This window comes from Micropterus salmoides, unplaced genomic scaffold, assembly GCF_014851395.1.
Source record: "Micropterus salmoides isolate LMB-PRFRI ecotype aquatic unplaced genomic scaffold, ASM1485139v1 Ms_hic_scaffold_2, whole genome shotgun sequence".
NCBI lineage: Eukaryota > Metazoa > Chordata > Actinopteri > Centrarchiformes > Centrarchidae > Micropterus > Micropterus salmoides.
Genome location: NW_024041150.1, coordinates 50,407,319 through 50,424,494, shown reverse-complemented (window position 1 = coordinate 50,424,494; position 17,176 = coordinate 50,407,319). Strand labels below are relative to the sequence as shown.

At 42.7% G+C, this 17,176-nt stretch overlaps 1 protein-coding gene across 1 annotated transcript; it reads right to left on the bottom strand.

Annotated features, from left to right (window-relative positions):
• Positions 1-464: 464 nt before the first annotated feature.
• Positions 465-11,575, bottom strand: LOC119912683 (zinc finger protein 239-like). The gene is made up of 2 exons (XM_038731971.1): positions 11,391-11,575; positions 465-2,071 (listed from the first exon to the last, which is right to left on the bottom strand). Exons 1-2 carry the CDS (start codon positions 11,481-11,483, stop codon positions 1,292-1,294), a joined length of 873 nt encoding a protein of 290 aa, XP_038587899.1. The 5' UTR covers positions 11,484-11,575; the 3' UTR covers positions 465-1,291.
• Between the last annotated feature and the right edge of the window lie 5,601 nt (positions 11,576-17,176).

Here is a 17,176-nt window from a genome sequence, read left to right as displayed (position 1 = left end):
AACAAGACAGAGCAGGAGAGTGAAAAGGAGAGAGAGAAGCAAGCAAGATTTAGAGAGAGCCGCTAAAAGAAAGAGGAGTGTTTGATTATTCCACACTAACGTTACTCAGCATGCCTGCATTTTGAGAGAGCACGAGAGAAAATCCACATTGGTTCAAGCTTCAGAGCTCAATTCGCTTCGACAACAACAGTCACCGAGCAGGAGACAGATCAAGGAGGACATTCACATCTGACACCAGAGAGCATCTGTGAACATAGAAAAAGGTTACCATCTCCACCTGTTATCATTTGACTCAGTGTCATACTGAGGTCATGTGGTGATTACGAAGGCTGATCCAGCCAGGGTTGGTTGGGCAAAACAGGAGTCTTGATGAAATCACCTTGGACTTTTCTCAACAGCAATAGGCAAGTTTTTAACATTTTGTTACGAAACGCGTAATCAAGGAAATACTTCACAAATAAATGGACAGTGGGAAAATAATACTTTATTATAGTGAAGTACATAGGTAGAATAAAAACTAAACGCATATAGAGATAATTCATGAACAAATATTCAACTCTACTACTTAGAGAGAATAGTTGTTCCTTAAAAGTGAAAATCCAAGTGAATCAGGGGCTGTAACGAAGCAGGATCGATGGATAACTTCGAGGTCAGCCGAGCTGATAGAATAAGGCTGACATTTTCATACACGCCATAAAAGCCCCTCCGCAGCCTCCGATGCTGATAAGCAGCGCACTCTTGACAGACTGGGCCACTTTCAGACTTGTGAGTTTGGTTTGAAATGCTGTTTCACAGATATTTCCTGAGCTGACTGTTGGCTGTGTGTGATGTGATGCAGGCGCAGATCGCCATAATACGTTTACACGTGTCTTTCCGTTTTCTTTTCTGTCTTTTTTTCTGTCCGTCAAAGCGGCGGATGGCCCAAAGATTTCACCCACCACCAAGTTATCCGCAGGAGCTACTTTCATTCCCTGAGTGACAGTTAAGTTTCTGTAGTGTCAGCTACATTGTACAACAACAAGTCAACGTTACAGCGTAACGTGCAAATTTGATGCTTCCTCTGCAGACTGGTTTAGTCTTGGGTGTCATGAGACCAGAGTGTAATCGCAGCCTTTGTGATTAGAAAATCTGGTTTTATCACATTGCGATAATATGGCAAATGCAATTAATCGTTCAGCCCTACTCAGTAGAATGTATGTTATTGTAGCCATGACGTGCTGCTCAAAAATATACAGTTATTGTTGTTTATCACTCAGTTTGTAGAGAAGAATCCTGTAGCATGATGAAAAAGTTAAAATGAAGCACTGTGACTGCGTTGGTGACGTTTAAGGGAACCACTCTGAGTGAAAGCTTTCCCACATTGATCACAGCAGTACGGTTTCTCTCCAGTGTGAACACGTTTGTGGGTTTCTAGGTCAGTTGATGTAGTGAAAGCTTTCACACACAGGCCACAGCTGTACGGTTTCTCTCCGGTGTGTACACGACAGTGCCTTTTTAGTTCAGCTGATGTAGGGATATTTTTTCCACACTGCTCACACCAGTATGGTTTCTCCCCAGTGTGAACACGTCCATGAATTTTTAGTTTATCGGATGTTGTGAACGCTTTTCCACATTGATCACAGCTGTATGGTTTTTCCCCAGTGTGAACACGTTGGTGTATTTTTAGGCAACCAGATGTCGTGAACGCCGCCACACATTGGTCGCAACTGTACGGTTTCTCTCCAGTGTGAACACGTCGGTGGATTTTTAGGCAACCAGATGTAGTGAACGCTGCGCTGCATTGGTCACAGCTGTACGGTTTCTCTCCAGTGTGAAAACGTTTGTGTTTTTTTAGTTCACCTGATGCAGTGAAAGCTTTACCACATTGGTCACACCTGTACGGTCTCTCTCCAGTGTGAACACGTTGGTGGACTTTTAGTTCACCTGATCGAGTGAAAGTTTTCCCACACTGGTCGCATCTGTACGGTTTCTCTCCAGTGTGAACTCTCTGATGAATCTTTAAAGATCCAGATGTTGAGAAGGATTTATCACAGTGATGACAGCGGTTGATTCCCTCTCTTCCTCTCAGTTTCTGTAACAGATAGACGTACAGAGAGAAAGACAGTGAGTGAGATGTCATGGTGGAGCGAGCTATCCAGCAGAATAAATGACATTTAGAGCATCTGTGGAACATAAACCACAATGTTCAAGAATGACTAATGCATTAACACCTGTAATCACAAACTGCAGGGGTTTGTCCACAGAGGGGCCTTTTAATCTTCATCGCAATATGAACATGTGCAATAAACACATCACAAAAGATGGCTGAAATGCAATGATTAACAAAAACTAATTTTATTTAGCAATGGGCACCAAAATGCATTATTAAACAGGTCCCTAATGAATGAATGTAGTAATTATTATCAGGCTTCCTCCTCTGACCATACTCTATGTCGGCTCCTCCACACACACACACACACACACACACACACACACACACACACACACACACACACACAAACACGCAGGCAATCTGCTGTGGAGATGAAGTGAAGTAAATCCACATGCAAAAAAAGTTAAAGCCAATACTCAATCAATCCACCTGCTTGGTAATAGCAAAAGGTTTCAAACAAGCTCAAACAAAAGCTGTCAGCCTGTAGCACAGGCCGTATTAAAGAAGTGGACGTAGCCTCCATGACGTCACTCATCGTTTGTGGACTACCGTTTTGAACAGGGGTGTGACGAGATGACAACATTAAAATATGAAAAAATATAAATGTGCACGTTTGCAGGTATTGACACACTTTTCCACAAGTGCATAAAAGGGAAGTCACACATGTCACAAAGTAATGTGGAAGTGCTGCACAAATGTGCAAGACCCAGTGCACATGTACAAATTACTTCTTGTGGATATGATTTAACACAAGACAAATGTAAAAATACATATTTGTGGATAGTGAAATATTTGTAGATCATAGTACACATTTGTGGATTATCTTCTGTGGGTCCAACAAAACCGTCCTTAATTAAAGAGGCGGTATTATGCTCATTTTTCAGGTTGAAAATCTTATTTAGGGGTTGTACCAGAACAGGTTTACATGTTCTAATTAAAAAAAAAAACAACATACGTTTGTCATACTGCACATTGCTGCAGCTACTCTTTTGTGTTGAACGCTTCGTTTTAGCTATGTAGTGATGCATCTTGCCTCTAAATGATCCTTGTTGGGAGTTGCACATATGCAGTTCTTAGTTAAGGAGCAAGAGTTTCAGAGTGGTGAGTTACTAATCTGTAACAAAAGTATCTAACAACAAAAGAGACCCGGGTTCAATCCCCCACTGTGACACATCCACCATTGTGTCCCTGAGTAAGACACTTAACACCTAGTGGCTCCAGAGGCGTGCGACCTCTGACATATATAGCAATTGTAAGTCGCTTTGGATAAAAGTCAGCTAAATGAATAAATAAATGTAGGAGAGGTGTGTGTGCTGCAGCTCAGTGTTTTTCCACTGGTGTTTTTGAGGGTGTGTCAGACTAACCGCTTGGCGAGGTGTTTGCTTTCATCCCTGTAAGGTCAAAGGGATGAAAGGGAAGCGGCTGGACTACAAACGAGCGGTTTTCAAGCAGTTCAGAGCAGAGATTAGCAGATTTTACTAGTGGGGCTCATTTATCCAGCAGTGGTGGTTTGCCAAATACAGGGGGAACATAATACTGTGGAACACTGGTTTCTGTTATGTGCACACCACATGCGACGGGCGCTGCACTTCCAGCTTTTGCGTTCCATCAACATTATCTTATTAACATTTAGAATATCTATTTTTGGCATTTGAATTCAGAATTGTCCATGTGGCAAGGCATCTAAGAATCAAGTGCAGATTCTGTGTATGGTTCGTTCTTTGCTTATTTTGTTTCAAAAACCAAATCATTTTTAGTCTTTCTGTCTTAAAACCAAAACAGAAAAATATTGATTTTGATATTTAAAGAGTCCGATTTGTGTAACTTTGTGTGTTATACTTGATAAACCTGCAGCAGATACACGTGGGCAATGGCTGTGCCTGATTAAATGCTTGAGCTTGAAAATCAACATGGCTTTTTAGTTTGAAAAACAGGACAATATCATGTAGCTGCAGTACTGGAGGTATGCAGCTATATAATATTGGCTCACTAACTCACTAGCAACTGGAATACGAACTGTTTCCTCAGAATCCTCCGGAAGGTTCGGGTAATTTTCGTTCAGCCTCTTCCTCAACAACGCATGTTACTGTACAAAGCAAGTGTGGAGTGTGGAGTGGATTTATTCTGAAACAGTAGTCAGTCCTCTCATTTCTCCCTAGTTCATTACTTCTAACTATTATTTAACATAACTTTCCGTTGCTAAATTAGCCACAATGCCAATGCCGTGTTTATCAGTGGAGGAGCACTAACGTAAATGAGCGTTTAAACTATAGTGTTTGATGGATTCTAAATATATCTGCGAGCTGCTTGACTTTAGTTACAGTCAGCGTGTCAGAAATGATTAAACCAGAACGGACTTGTGAATAAAAGTGAGCTGTACATCTAACACGGCTTCCTACCTAACAAAGTTCTCTAACGTTACTACTTCTTTTAAGTGTGAAACGTTAGTGTGAAAGTTGCAGGTCCTCGTTGTAGACAGTCATATAGTAGATTAATTAAAACAGCAGTGTTTCCTCTGTGTCACTGTATCATAGGTGGCATGTTTTAGAAAGTAGTCATTGTGGCAGATTATATGTAAGGTAGGCCTAATAACTATTGCATGACTAAAATACACTGCTCAAAAGAATAAAGGGAACACTAAAATAACACATCCTAGATCTGAATGAATGAAATAATCTCATTAAATACTCCTTTCTTTACATAGTTGAATGTGCTGACTACAAAATCACACAAAAATTATCAATGGAAATCAAATTTATCAACCCATGGAGGTCTGGATTTGGAGTCACACTCAAAATCAAAGTGGAAAACCCTACAGGCCGATCCAACTTTGATGTAATGTCCTTAAAAGAAGTCAATATGAGGCTCAGTAGTGTGTGTGGCCTCCACGTGCCTGTATGATCTCCCTACAACGCCTGGGCTCCTGCTGAGGTGGCGGATGGTCTCCTGAGGGATCTCCTCCCAGACCTGGACTAAAGCATCCGCCAACTCCTGGACAGTCTGTGGTGCAACGTGGCGTTGGTGGATGGATAGATAGTCCATAGCATCAATGCCTTCCTCTTGCAGGAACTGCTGACACACTCCAGCCACATGAGGTCTAGCATCGTCTTGCATTAGGAGGAACCCAGGGCCAACAGCACCAGGAAATGGTCTCCCAAGGGGTCTGAGGATCTCATCTCGGTACCTAATGGCAGTCAGGCTACCTCTGGCGAGCACATGGAGGGCTGTGCGGCCCCCCAAAGAAATGCCACCCCACACCATTACTGACCCACCGCCAAACCGGTCATGCTGGAGGATGTTGCAGGCAGCAGAACGTTTCCACGGCGTCTCCAGACTCTGTCACGTCTGTCACATGTGCTCAGTGTGAACCTGCTTTCATCTGTGAAGAGCACAGGGCGCCAGTGGCGAATTTACCAATCTTGACGTCCTGCACGGTGCAACCCCCACCTGTGGACGTCGGGCCCTCATACCACCCTCATGGAGTCTGTTTCTGACCGTTTGAGCAGACACATGCACATCTGTGGCCTGCTGGAGGTCATTTTGCAGGGCTCTGGCAGTGCTGCTCCTGCTCCTCCTGCTCCTCCTTGCACAAAGGCGGAGGTAGCGGTCCTGCTGCTGGGTTGTTGCCCTCCTACGGCCTCCTCGTCTCCTGGTAGCGCCTCCATGCTCTGGACACTACGCTGACAGACACAGCAAACCTTCTTGCCACAGCTCGCATTGATGTGCCATCCTGGATGAGCTGCACTACCTGAGCCACTTGTGTGGGTTGTAGATTCTGTCTCATGCTACCACTAGAGTGAAAGCACCACCAGCGTTCAGACGTCACCAAAACATCATCCAGGAAGCACAGGAACTGAGAAGTGGTCTGTGGTCACCACCTGCAGAACCACTCCTTTATCGGGGGTGTCTTGCTAATTGCCTAGAATTTCCACCTGTTGTCTTTTCCATTTGCACAACAGCATGTGAAACTGATTGTCAATCAGTGTTGCTTCCTAAGTGGGCAGTTTGATTTCACAGGAGTGTGACAGACTTGCAGTCACATTGTGTTGTTTAAGTGTTCCCTTTATTTTGTTTGAGCAGTGTACATATGTAATTATTTGCCTATGTAGGAGAGGCCTGTTTATCATTATTATTATAGCAATAATATTATAGCAATGAAAATATCAAAATTGGTATTGGACTTAAAAATCCCATTTCGGTCGGGCTCTAGTTATGAGCTGTACCGTTGATTGGTCAATTAATTGTTAATGGCACTGAGAGTGGCAAATAATTATGATGCACATTGTTCCTGTTTACATTGCAAATGTGCTCTAACTTTTATAAGATGTATGATAATGGCAACATTCACAGTTGGAGAACGTGTTGCTGTCGAGTTCGCAAGATTACAAAACAGACATGTTTACTTTCTAAAGAAAAAAGCAGTTCTCCTGTCAGCGGCTAATCCGTCCCAAACTCCCATTAACAAAATCAGTTTTGTAAGGTGTTGAGTAAGAGGAAACTATAAAAATGTTGTGAATCGCTACAAAATTGTTTTTATTGGTCCCTAAATTTGGCAAATGTAATGCATGACCGTCTTCGTATATTAAAATAGTGTCAGTTTGTCCCAGTGTGTTGCAGTACCGACATGTAAGCTGCTTCGTCACTAGACAGCAGATCAACTGTTCAGATCAGTGCTCGCACAGCGCTGCACAGACACCTATTTCTTACTGTATATACCCGTTTGGTCCATGACAGGACTTGATGTCAGTGGAACTTTCTGTTTCTGTTTCTGCAGCAGAAACACTTATAAAAGATGTATTTTTAAAAGCAGCATTCATTTTATTGTCCTGACTGTTAATTAGCACATGGCTTAAACAACTTCAAGTTTAATTTAAAAGGTGATAGCTAAATGAGAGGCAGCCTATCAGCGTTGAGATTGTCTGGACGTCACCAACGGCTTCATAGCGTTGTGTGGAGAGGGCCAGGCCGAGCAGGTGATTGAAATGCCGCTGTCCGGCGGAGAGCTACTAAGCAGAGGACAGAGCAGCGCTGCAGCTTTTGGACAAATAAACACCCATAGGATTGCTGGATTCTGCTCTGACAACTACGCCTTTAACCGCAGGAGGAGCTCAGAGTAAACTGCTTTTATTAAATTAGCTTTTTACTTTAGTTTTGGGGATTACAAAGTTGCTTTATCTTCACTCCAGCTTCTCAGCAGCTAGCTGCTAGCTTCCGTGCACATCCGGTTCCACTGTTGTCGTTAGCATTGGTTGGCACCCAGAGCTCTGTTGCACTACTACTTCATATTTATATATAAAACGGACAAAACTGGACATTACTGGGAGAAAGAAAGCGAGGAAGTTGAACTACCTGGTGAGTTCAAATAATATGTGTCTGTAACTTTATTCCAGCTATCGTTCTTTACTGTGAACTTGTTAGCATAGCATAGCCCTGATCGATCCAAACTCCATTCAAAAACAAAACATTTTAGAAATTGTTGTCCTGCGGTCTTGCTGACAGACCTGACAAACAAACGGCATCATATTGTAGTTATTTCAGCATCAGTTAGATTTTTTTATTGCAAATAAATCACAGCAAAATGTTTACTTTGGTTTCATACAGCTGTGGTATTTGTGGGTTGCGAGGATTAAATTCGCATTTGGTGTGAATGCACAGTTAGCGACTTTATTCTGTCTTTTTCTCGCTTCGTAACGAGTGTTACAGGATGAGAGGCTTACCTGAAGACAGGCTATTATCAAATTGCGTCGGACTTGGTAAATGTAGCGCAAAGATGGAGGATACACATGACAAAATCTGTTTTTTAAAATAAGGTTTTAACTCAACGTGTACAGTGTGGAAAGATTAATTGCATTATATTCACAGAAAGTATTAAACATGTTACATGTGTCCATTAAAAGTAAATTACAATGTTAGGGAAAGTACTTAGAAACAGTGTTGGGGTAGTTTCTCAAAAAAGGTAATGGATTACACATTAGTAGTTACTTTTTTAAAGTAATGCCTTACTTTACTAGATTACTCACTGCTGAAAGTAACAAGTTACTTTACTTTTGGATTTCTGATTTTTTTTTCTCCAATATTGCGATTTAATATGCGATTAATTTTTAAGCTCATAACCTTCTTTATTATTCAAAATGGACAAGCAGTAAATCGGTGTATAGTGTGACCAACACAACATTAGATAGAACTACACTTTCTTGTGTTATGAAGAATTAGGTAGAATTATTATTATGAGCAATGGTGGAGAAGATATATCAAACAATAATAATATGAGGTAGATAATTCGAGTCAAGTCATGGCATTAAATAATATGATATAATATCATCAGGTCGGCCTACAGACCACAAGAAAAACTAAGTTCACCACAGTGTGTTATACAGAAAGCGCTCAATACAAAACCCACAGTTCATCTCCATCTCTTAGGAGTTCATCTTTCTAGATCGCAGTAAGCAAACAAAAAAATACTTTAGGTTCCATTGAAAAGTTTGCCACCGAAAATAAAACCAAGAGTCGCCTCTCGTGTTTAATAGACAAGCTTAGTAATTCTCCTATAACACCAGAGTTCCCCCGCAGCCTCCGATACGGCTGAGCAGCGCACTGGCTCTAACCGGGCTGTAACTCGGGACAGACTGGGCCTCTTAAGGACTTGTGCATTTAGTTTGAAATGCTGTTTTACAGATATTTTCTGAGCTGACTGGTGGCTGTGTGTGTGACGCAGGCGCCAATCGCTACTATACGCTTACCTTACTACACGTCTTTCTGTTGTGCATTTTTCCTGTCCGTCAAAGCGGCGGATGGCCCGACGATTTCACCCACCAGGACCACGTTACCCACGGGGGGCAGCTGCTACTTTCACTCCTTGTGTGACACTTAAGTTTATGTAGTGTCAGCTTCTGTCAAGCGTAAGGCCGTTGTACAACAAGAAGGCAAGGTACAGCGTAAGGTGCAGACAAAGCATCAACTTCTTGGGTGTCATGTGACCAGAGTGTAATCGCAGCCTTTGAGATTAGGAAATCTCGTTTTTTACATCGCGATAATATCGCAAATGCAATTAATTGTTCAGCCCTAACATGGATCATGTGTAATATTCATCCAGCTACAGGGAACGATCCTGAACCGTTCACCGCGTGTCGGTCGTACTAGCGACACAACCCGTACCGGAGAGGGAGTGGGGCGGACCAGGACAGGAGATCACGGAGCGACCGGCCCGCTGCAGATGGTCGGTGATCGTTCCCTCTGGCTGGATGAAGTCTGATGCTCCGCATGATCCATGATGACAGAGAAATATAGAGATTAATGTGAATAAAGCAAGCTGTCAATATTTTAGAGACCCCCAAAAATATCACAAATCATGCTTTTAGGGAAGCTGATGTCTTATTAAAGGGGAGCTAAGTTCCCCCTGGCTCCTCTGTAGCTCGCACCCTGAGCAGGAGTCTCTCAAATTGTTTGTCAGTCAACCTGTTCCTCCTCAGAGCCAGTACAAGACTGCCCAGGCTAAAGAGTCTCGCCACAGAGGGTATCGATGTCCTTTCACAAAACAATATGAATACCTGCACCCCTCGAAAGAATTCTTTGGCAGCTCTGCAATTTCAGCTTACACATGAACTGGCGCCGAAATCAAAGGTGAGGTCGGAAAAGTGTTACGAAAACACACACGAAAAGGGACGTTTGATTTATTTTTCTCCCCTCCTGTTGTGCAGATAGTTCAAGAACCAGTTTGCAAGTAACGCAATGGTTATGTTATTAGTAAGTGTAATGTGACTACTGAAGTTATCAACAGTAATGCGTTACTTTGTACTTTGTACCCTCAACACTGCTTACAAATTACTCTTTGGTTTACAGTTGCTGGAAAATCATTACCTAAATGAGTGGACTTTTTTTGCCGTTTCATCATCTATACAGCGTGTTTATGATCAAATTCTTTACTGGCGTACAAAATTGTTAATAAGAGTTCAAAGTTCTTCATAGATTAAGCCTCTTTATTTTGTTTTTAGTGCCCCAAACTACTGCACTTAACTTTAAAATGTATACATATTTCTTCCACGGGGGCAAACCCCCAGACACCCCTAGAGGGTCGGTGTCTACCAACCATAGTCTCACAAAATCCTGTGGAAAACACTATATCCAATAGGCTATTGCAACAAAACTGACAACACCACAGAGGAAGAGCCATCCACTAACACTACAGTGAAGTTATTTACTGCGGTCGAACTGTTATCAAGTGTGACACAATCTCATTATAATATTCAATCCAGCTCACTATCTCTGTAGCTGTGCCTCTGGTGAAAGATACACAAATAGTAAAGTTAGTTACTGAAAAGCAGCATGTATCACGTCAGCTAAATACAATAACTGTAACGCTATCATGTAACGAGCAAGGATAAGGTCCATGACCCTATTGACGTTGTCACTCTGCCTTTTTTCCGGGAGTATTCGAGTTGATTTGCCTCTGAGCCGGGAACGCTGAAGTAACAGAGGCTGAAAAGTCACAGCTTGCACGCTGGTGTTTGTGTTTATTGCAGGATTTCTGTATGAACGCGGTTGCGTCTCGGGTTATGCTCGCTCATGAGTTCAAGCGAGCACACGCCGGGTTGAAAATCTTAACACCACACTGCTATTGGCTGCTGAAAACTCCATAATGCCCCTTTAAATATAATATTTTCACAAATAGAATAAAGGTTCACAATTCTGAATCTGTGCATTAAAAGAAACTTTAGCCTCTCTATAATAATCTAGTCCAGATTTGACAGCTCGAGGCATAGTGGTTTATGATCAGGGCCTGGTCCCATGTATAAAATTTAAATTGCCCTTTATATTACTGTAACAAATAAAAAAGACGGTTTTAGACAGCGTTGAGACTTCATCTAAAACCTCTAACAGCTTTCACAACAGTAAGAGGAGCAAAACACGGAGGATCAGTCAGTCAGAAACGAAACTTTCTGTTAACTGCCTAACCGGAAGTTAACTTCAGCTTTGTCCAGTCTGAGCAAGCTAAGTTAGCTAGCATGCTAACACCTACATGCTACAAGAGACCTCCTCCTCCTCCTCCTCCTCCTCTCCGGTTCCGACCGTCACATTAAGTGTGGGTTCTGTAGAGATACGGGGTTCTGATGGCTCCACTGTTGAATCCTGCTACATTACATCTTGTTTACAGTCAATATGAAGCTACGTGTCGGAACCAGGCCGAGCTAACGCCACGTTAGCTTCTTGTTAGCTGCTAGCTGTGTTCATGAACACTGACCTGAACATCGGTGCTATCAGAGCTCGAGCCTGCTGTTTGTCCTCCGGGGACGTTGTTGCTCCGGGGCTCCGGGTCCTGGTTGTCCTCCTCCATCCCGCTCTTGGTCCTGGTCTCTGAGATCCAGCAGGTCTCCTCTGTGACTGTCGGAGCTCTTCAGATTCAGGAGCGCTGCGGGACCCCGTGGAGCTTTACGCCCCCTTAGTTACTGTTGCTAAGCGCTTAGCAGATTGAAGCTTTTTGTCCCGCAGAGATTCACAAACCATCGTTACTGTATCAGCAGCTGGAGACTCTGTTCTGTTCTCCAGACTGCAAACAGCCTTAAAACGAGTTCTGGTGATTCAGTTCATTTCAAACAGTCATTTCTTTTTGTCCTCATTGTTCCATATTTAACACTTGTGGGTCATGAAAGTGCGTTTATGCTGAAGTGGCCGTGAGAGACGTGTTTGTTTCTGACAAGTTTTCCTAGAATTATTTTCAAAGTGATAGAAACCAAAGATCAAATGTGTTGAATCCATTTTTTAAAAGGTGTGTTTAAGCTGAATTTAGCAGGATAAGCCACTGATGTGTCTCTTCTGGTCCTTCAGTAGTTAACTGCTGCTTCTTGTCCCTGACACAGACACAGATCTGAGATCAGTATTGGAGCAGCAGCATCAGCCATCTGAAACTGACACTGAGTGATTTCTAAACCTGTGACAGGTGAGGAGTGTAAATGAGGCTGCAGCGAGGGAGGACGTCCCGTGTGGTGAATAAAAGTCCTTCGTCCTCACGTGTCTCCTCCCTCTCAGAGATGCTCGGAGGAAGCCAGGAGTCAAACAGCGTCCACTTGTCCCACCTGTTGTTCCTCCCTGGCATTTGGACACGAGCTTCACCTGAAACTCCACCTGACAACATGTGATGACCCAGATCACTGAGACGTTTCTGCTGGACAGCTTCTGACTGTTACCTGCAAGGTGAGCGTGTTGATGAACACGTGACAGTGATCCACATCGTTAGAAAAACACTGTGATGCACTTTGACCACAGAGACTCACTCAGTGTTTCACTGGATCACCTGAAGAGACCGGCTCAGGTGTGTTTGACTTCTGTGGGGAAACAACAAGAAATGCATCAGGTGTTGTGAGGAGATGAGTTATGGATCATTTTGAGAAGCATGAATATCCTCTGAGGAGGAAAACTGTAAATACAACCTCCAATGTACAGAGAGCATTTCTCCACTCAGCATCATGAAAATGGATCTAAAGCTGTGAGACTGATGGATTCACCAGGCAGAAAGACTTTGGTTACAGCGCCCCCATGTGGCAGAGTGGGGCCATATTTTCTCCATGTGTGATGACTGAGGACAGAGTGAAGTCTGATGTGTCTGAGATTTTTCACTCAATGGTAAATGAGGAGATGTCAACAACAACAAGTCAAACAGAACAGCAGTTTGGTCCTCCAGCTTTAACCCTGTGTTCGTAATTTCACTTTTATTATTTATAATTTTATTTTCACTTTTGTCCGGTCGGGCATGACTGATTATAAAACATGAAGTATCAATTACAGCTTTTTAGCCAACTTCTTTCCACCTCATCACCACAGGTTTTACAATTCTTTTTGGTCAGTAGACCTCATTTACATGAGGTCGTGTTACAGCTTGTGTTTGAGTAGAATCAACAGAAATTATGAGTTATTTTGGAAAGCATTGAAGAGGGAGAGAGGGTGTCGAGCAGGAACACGGGGGCAGCAGGTGACCCGCAACCACAGATCCAGACTCCGCAGCTCCAGAGCCAGAAAACCTGCAGGAAGTGATAGGAGGAGAGAGGAGAGGGACGAGAAAGCACAAGACTACGGGAAAGGGGAGAAGAGCACTTTGTTTGTGTTCAATTTACAGACCCAAGGCTGTGTAGGGAAACCGGATTTTTTTTCAGAGCAGACAAAACACTGAGAGCTACCTATTTAACAAAGTAGATTTAACAAAAATTGTATTGGATGAGAATCGCAAAGTATCCCTTTAAGAGGAGCCATTGAAGGGATATGCGATTCTGCAGAGCGTTTGTTGATATTTGAGTCCAACAACCAAACAAACAGTCCCCTCACTACTCCTTCGGAACGCCCCTCCCTAACTAGAGAGTTACTTGAAATAGTTTTTTATAAAAAATACTTTGGGGCTAACCTCCTTCACTCTTTATTTTACAGTTTGCAGCAACACACGGGAGCTACTGAGTCAGTCAAGCCAGCCTCCAAGTGGAGTCCTGAGAAGCTGCAGTCTTGATTCATCCAGCATCTGTAACTTCTACTGTACATTTACTGCTGAACAAGCCTTATTCCTGTACCTTTTCTCTCTATTCACCTGTACACATACACACCTAACCAGCTGGGATCATCACAAACATGACAACAGACAAGACGGTAATACTGAACTTGTCATTTTTTTGTGGAACAGCAAAGCTAACGTTAGCCTACTCACCTGTCCAGCAGAAACAGAGCAACATAAGCATTGATCATCATTCCTTTCTAATCTCATACATTTATCCAGCATTGAAACTCCAGATGTTAACACAGGTCTTCCCCTCACCTGGTCATATAACAGACCTTTCCCTCTTTGGCTGTTTCTCAGTCATCTTCTCAGCTATAGAGTCCCGTAAGAAGTCCAGCATGTTCGAATGTGCTGCTGTTTATTTACATTCTCTGTCCGACTGCTTTGAGAGCACCGCCACCTTTGTTTGTGTTCAATTTACAGACCCAAGGCTGTGTAGGGAAACCGGATTATTTTTCAGAGCACATGAAAAACCAAGCGCTACCAACCCATGAGGAAATATTTGCTGAATTTAACAAAATTGTATTGAACGAGAATCGCAAAGTATCCCTTTAAGAGCTTTGTAGGTGAGACAATTCTGTATTTTACAGGAAGCCAATGAAGTGAAGCTAAAACAGGAGAAATGTGATCTCTTTTCCTGGTTCCTGTCAGAACACGTGCTGCAGCATTCTGGATCAGCTGAAGAGTCTTAATGGACTTTTTCGAGCAGTAATCCAGCCTAGAAAATGAAATGCATGGACTAGTTTTTCTGCATCATTTTTAGACAGGATATTCCTGATTTTCCCAATATTACATAGGTGAAAAAAGGCGGTCCTTGAAATTTGCTTAATGTGAGACTTAAACGACATGTCCTGATCAAAGATAACTCCAAGATTCCTCACAGTGGTGCTGGAGGCCAGGGCGACGCCATCCAGGGAAACTATATCTTTAGATAATGCGTCACAGAGGTGTTTGCGCCCCAGAACAATAACTTCAGTTTTATCTGAGTTTAACATCAGAAAATTACAGGTCATCCAGATTTTAACATCCTGAAGGCACATTTGGAGTTTAGCTAACTGATGAGTTTCATTTGGCTTGATCGATTGATATAACTGAGTATCATCTGCATAACAATGATGATGTGAGTCATGATGTGATAGAGGTGTTTTCTGCGATCCCCTCAAGAGAGCGTGGGGCTCCCTCGTGTGCTTTTTGACCGGCTATAACTTTTCCAATGCTATGTATTTTTAGTAAAAGTGATCATTATACATTTTTCCGTTGGGAGAAAATCTACTATGAATTTTGGAATTGATGATAATCGTTTCTGTCAAATAAATTGCCTACTTTTATTTGGACTTTCAAACTTTTGTAACAATGTGTTATTCTCTGGATGCCCGATGGAGTCCGAAAAAACAAGCAGAGCAGAAGCTGTGTTTAGAATATAACTAGGCTATAACATCTCTAACAGCGTGGATGGCATCAAAAGAGCCGCCGCGTGTCAACGTGCCCTTCACAGATGTGCAGCGCAAGCGATCGACCTGCACAGTGAAGACAATGAACAGAATAAACATTCTGTAAATGATGGAAATGAAACATGGGGATGGTGTTTATAGGAAATGCACAGCCAAGGTGCTGAATGTTTCCCAAAGTGTGTTGGAGCAACATGTAGCAGAAATAATCACAAAATCACTGCATTTTTATAGCGGGTAAATTTTAAATATGGGGGGAGTGGATTAATTTAGTCTAACATATTCTCCATCACCCAGCCAGGTTTCAGAAAGACAAAATAAATCCATTTTATAATCTGACATCAATAATATCTATTAATTTACAGGTACACTTTTAGGCCCCAATCAGACAGAAAGCATTTAGCAGGTTTTAGCAGGCCTTTTCGGTGGACTGCGTTTTTTTATGTTGCCCACCAAATCAGCGGTCCTGACAGTCTAATCAACGATTATAAGTAATAAATGTCATATTAGCATCCAACGAAGGTTAAAGTCAAGGGCAACTGGACATGGTTGAAGTCCAGTTGCCCTTGACATTAACATTCGTTGGATAACTATGACCTGGATGACTGAGAATCTTCATAGATGTCATATTAGCAGAAACTTGATCACAACTCACTGGTCTGTGTCTTTTGTTGCTAAAAACATCTGCTTTAAAAGTTGGAAAATAATTTCCTTGAGTCAGTGGCACTGCTTATTCTGTTATTATAGAACGCAGTTTTGGCAGCACTGATGCTTGTTGAGGATGACAGGAGCAATCGGTAGCCCTTCAGGTCGGCGGGGTCTTTGGTTTTTCACCATTTTCTTTCAGCCGCTCTGAGATCAGTACGGAGCCCACGGATGGTATCAGTTAGCCACGGGTGGGGCTGGTTTGGGCGAGCAGGCTTGGTGGATAGAAGACACAGGCTATCCAGGCACGAGCTTAGTGTAGAGCACAGAGATTGTGCGGCATCATTGACCTCAAGTGAAGAAAATGTGTTGAGGGAGGGTAGAGCTGAAGCTACCACTGAGGCAAAGTGAGCAGGAGACAGGTTGCGGCGAACTAAAATGTAGTAGTATGGATCGGGCCTAAGACTGCGACTCTGCCTCCTGGTCTCATTTCTGGATGGTCGTGGATTTGTTCCACTAACAAACTTGGGCAGATTTCTAGAAATGAGAGCTGCTCCTTCCCAAGCAGGATGAATGCTGTCTCTCTTAATCAGACCAGGTCTTCCCCAGAAAGTCTGCCAATGATCTACAAAGCCCACATCGTTTGCTGGACACCACCTCGACAACCAGCGGCGAAATTATGACATGCGGCTATACATGTCATCACTGGTCAGATTTGGCAGGGGTCTATGTGCTATGTACTCACCAACTCAACATTAACCTTAGTGAACTCCAATTGGCGTAATTGGGTGTCTTTACTGCTGACATGAAGAACAACCTTATTGTATTTATGTTTCTCCTTAGCCAGCAGTTTCAAATAAGACTCAATGTCGCCTACTCTGGCCCCAGGGATGCACTTAACTATGGCTGCTGGTTTTGCTAACTTCACATATCTTAAAATGGAGCTGCCAATAATCTGAGTGGCGTACCATTACTGCTAAAGGAGGCAGAGGAGTAACTGAACATTTGACACACCGAGCAGGAGAGGAAGAGGGAGGGAACGAGACCATTGCTAGCTGCTTAGCTCATGTACGGTTAGCTACCAAAACTCTTGTAAAAACACTGAATCATCTGAGGGCAGTGGTTTGTCTAAGATCTTGGACAGTCCGGTGTAGTTTTTTCTTTCTTTGGCTGTCTGTGGTACCATACCATACTGTGATTGATGATGATGTTAATGGACTCAGTGATAGTGGAATAGAAAAGAACAAGGAGTTGATGCTTGATCCGAAGTAAAGTCTTTGTTGAGCTTATGCAATGATGTGTTTGCTGTTAGAGATTGCTAATGCGTGTTTCTAGAAATTTAAAGGAGTCAGTGATGTGTGGGTGTTTTGGGAAATGGACTACATCTAAAGTCAATAA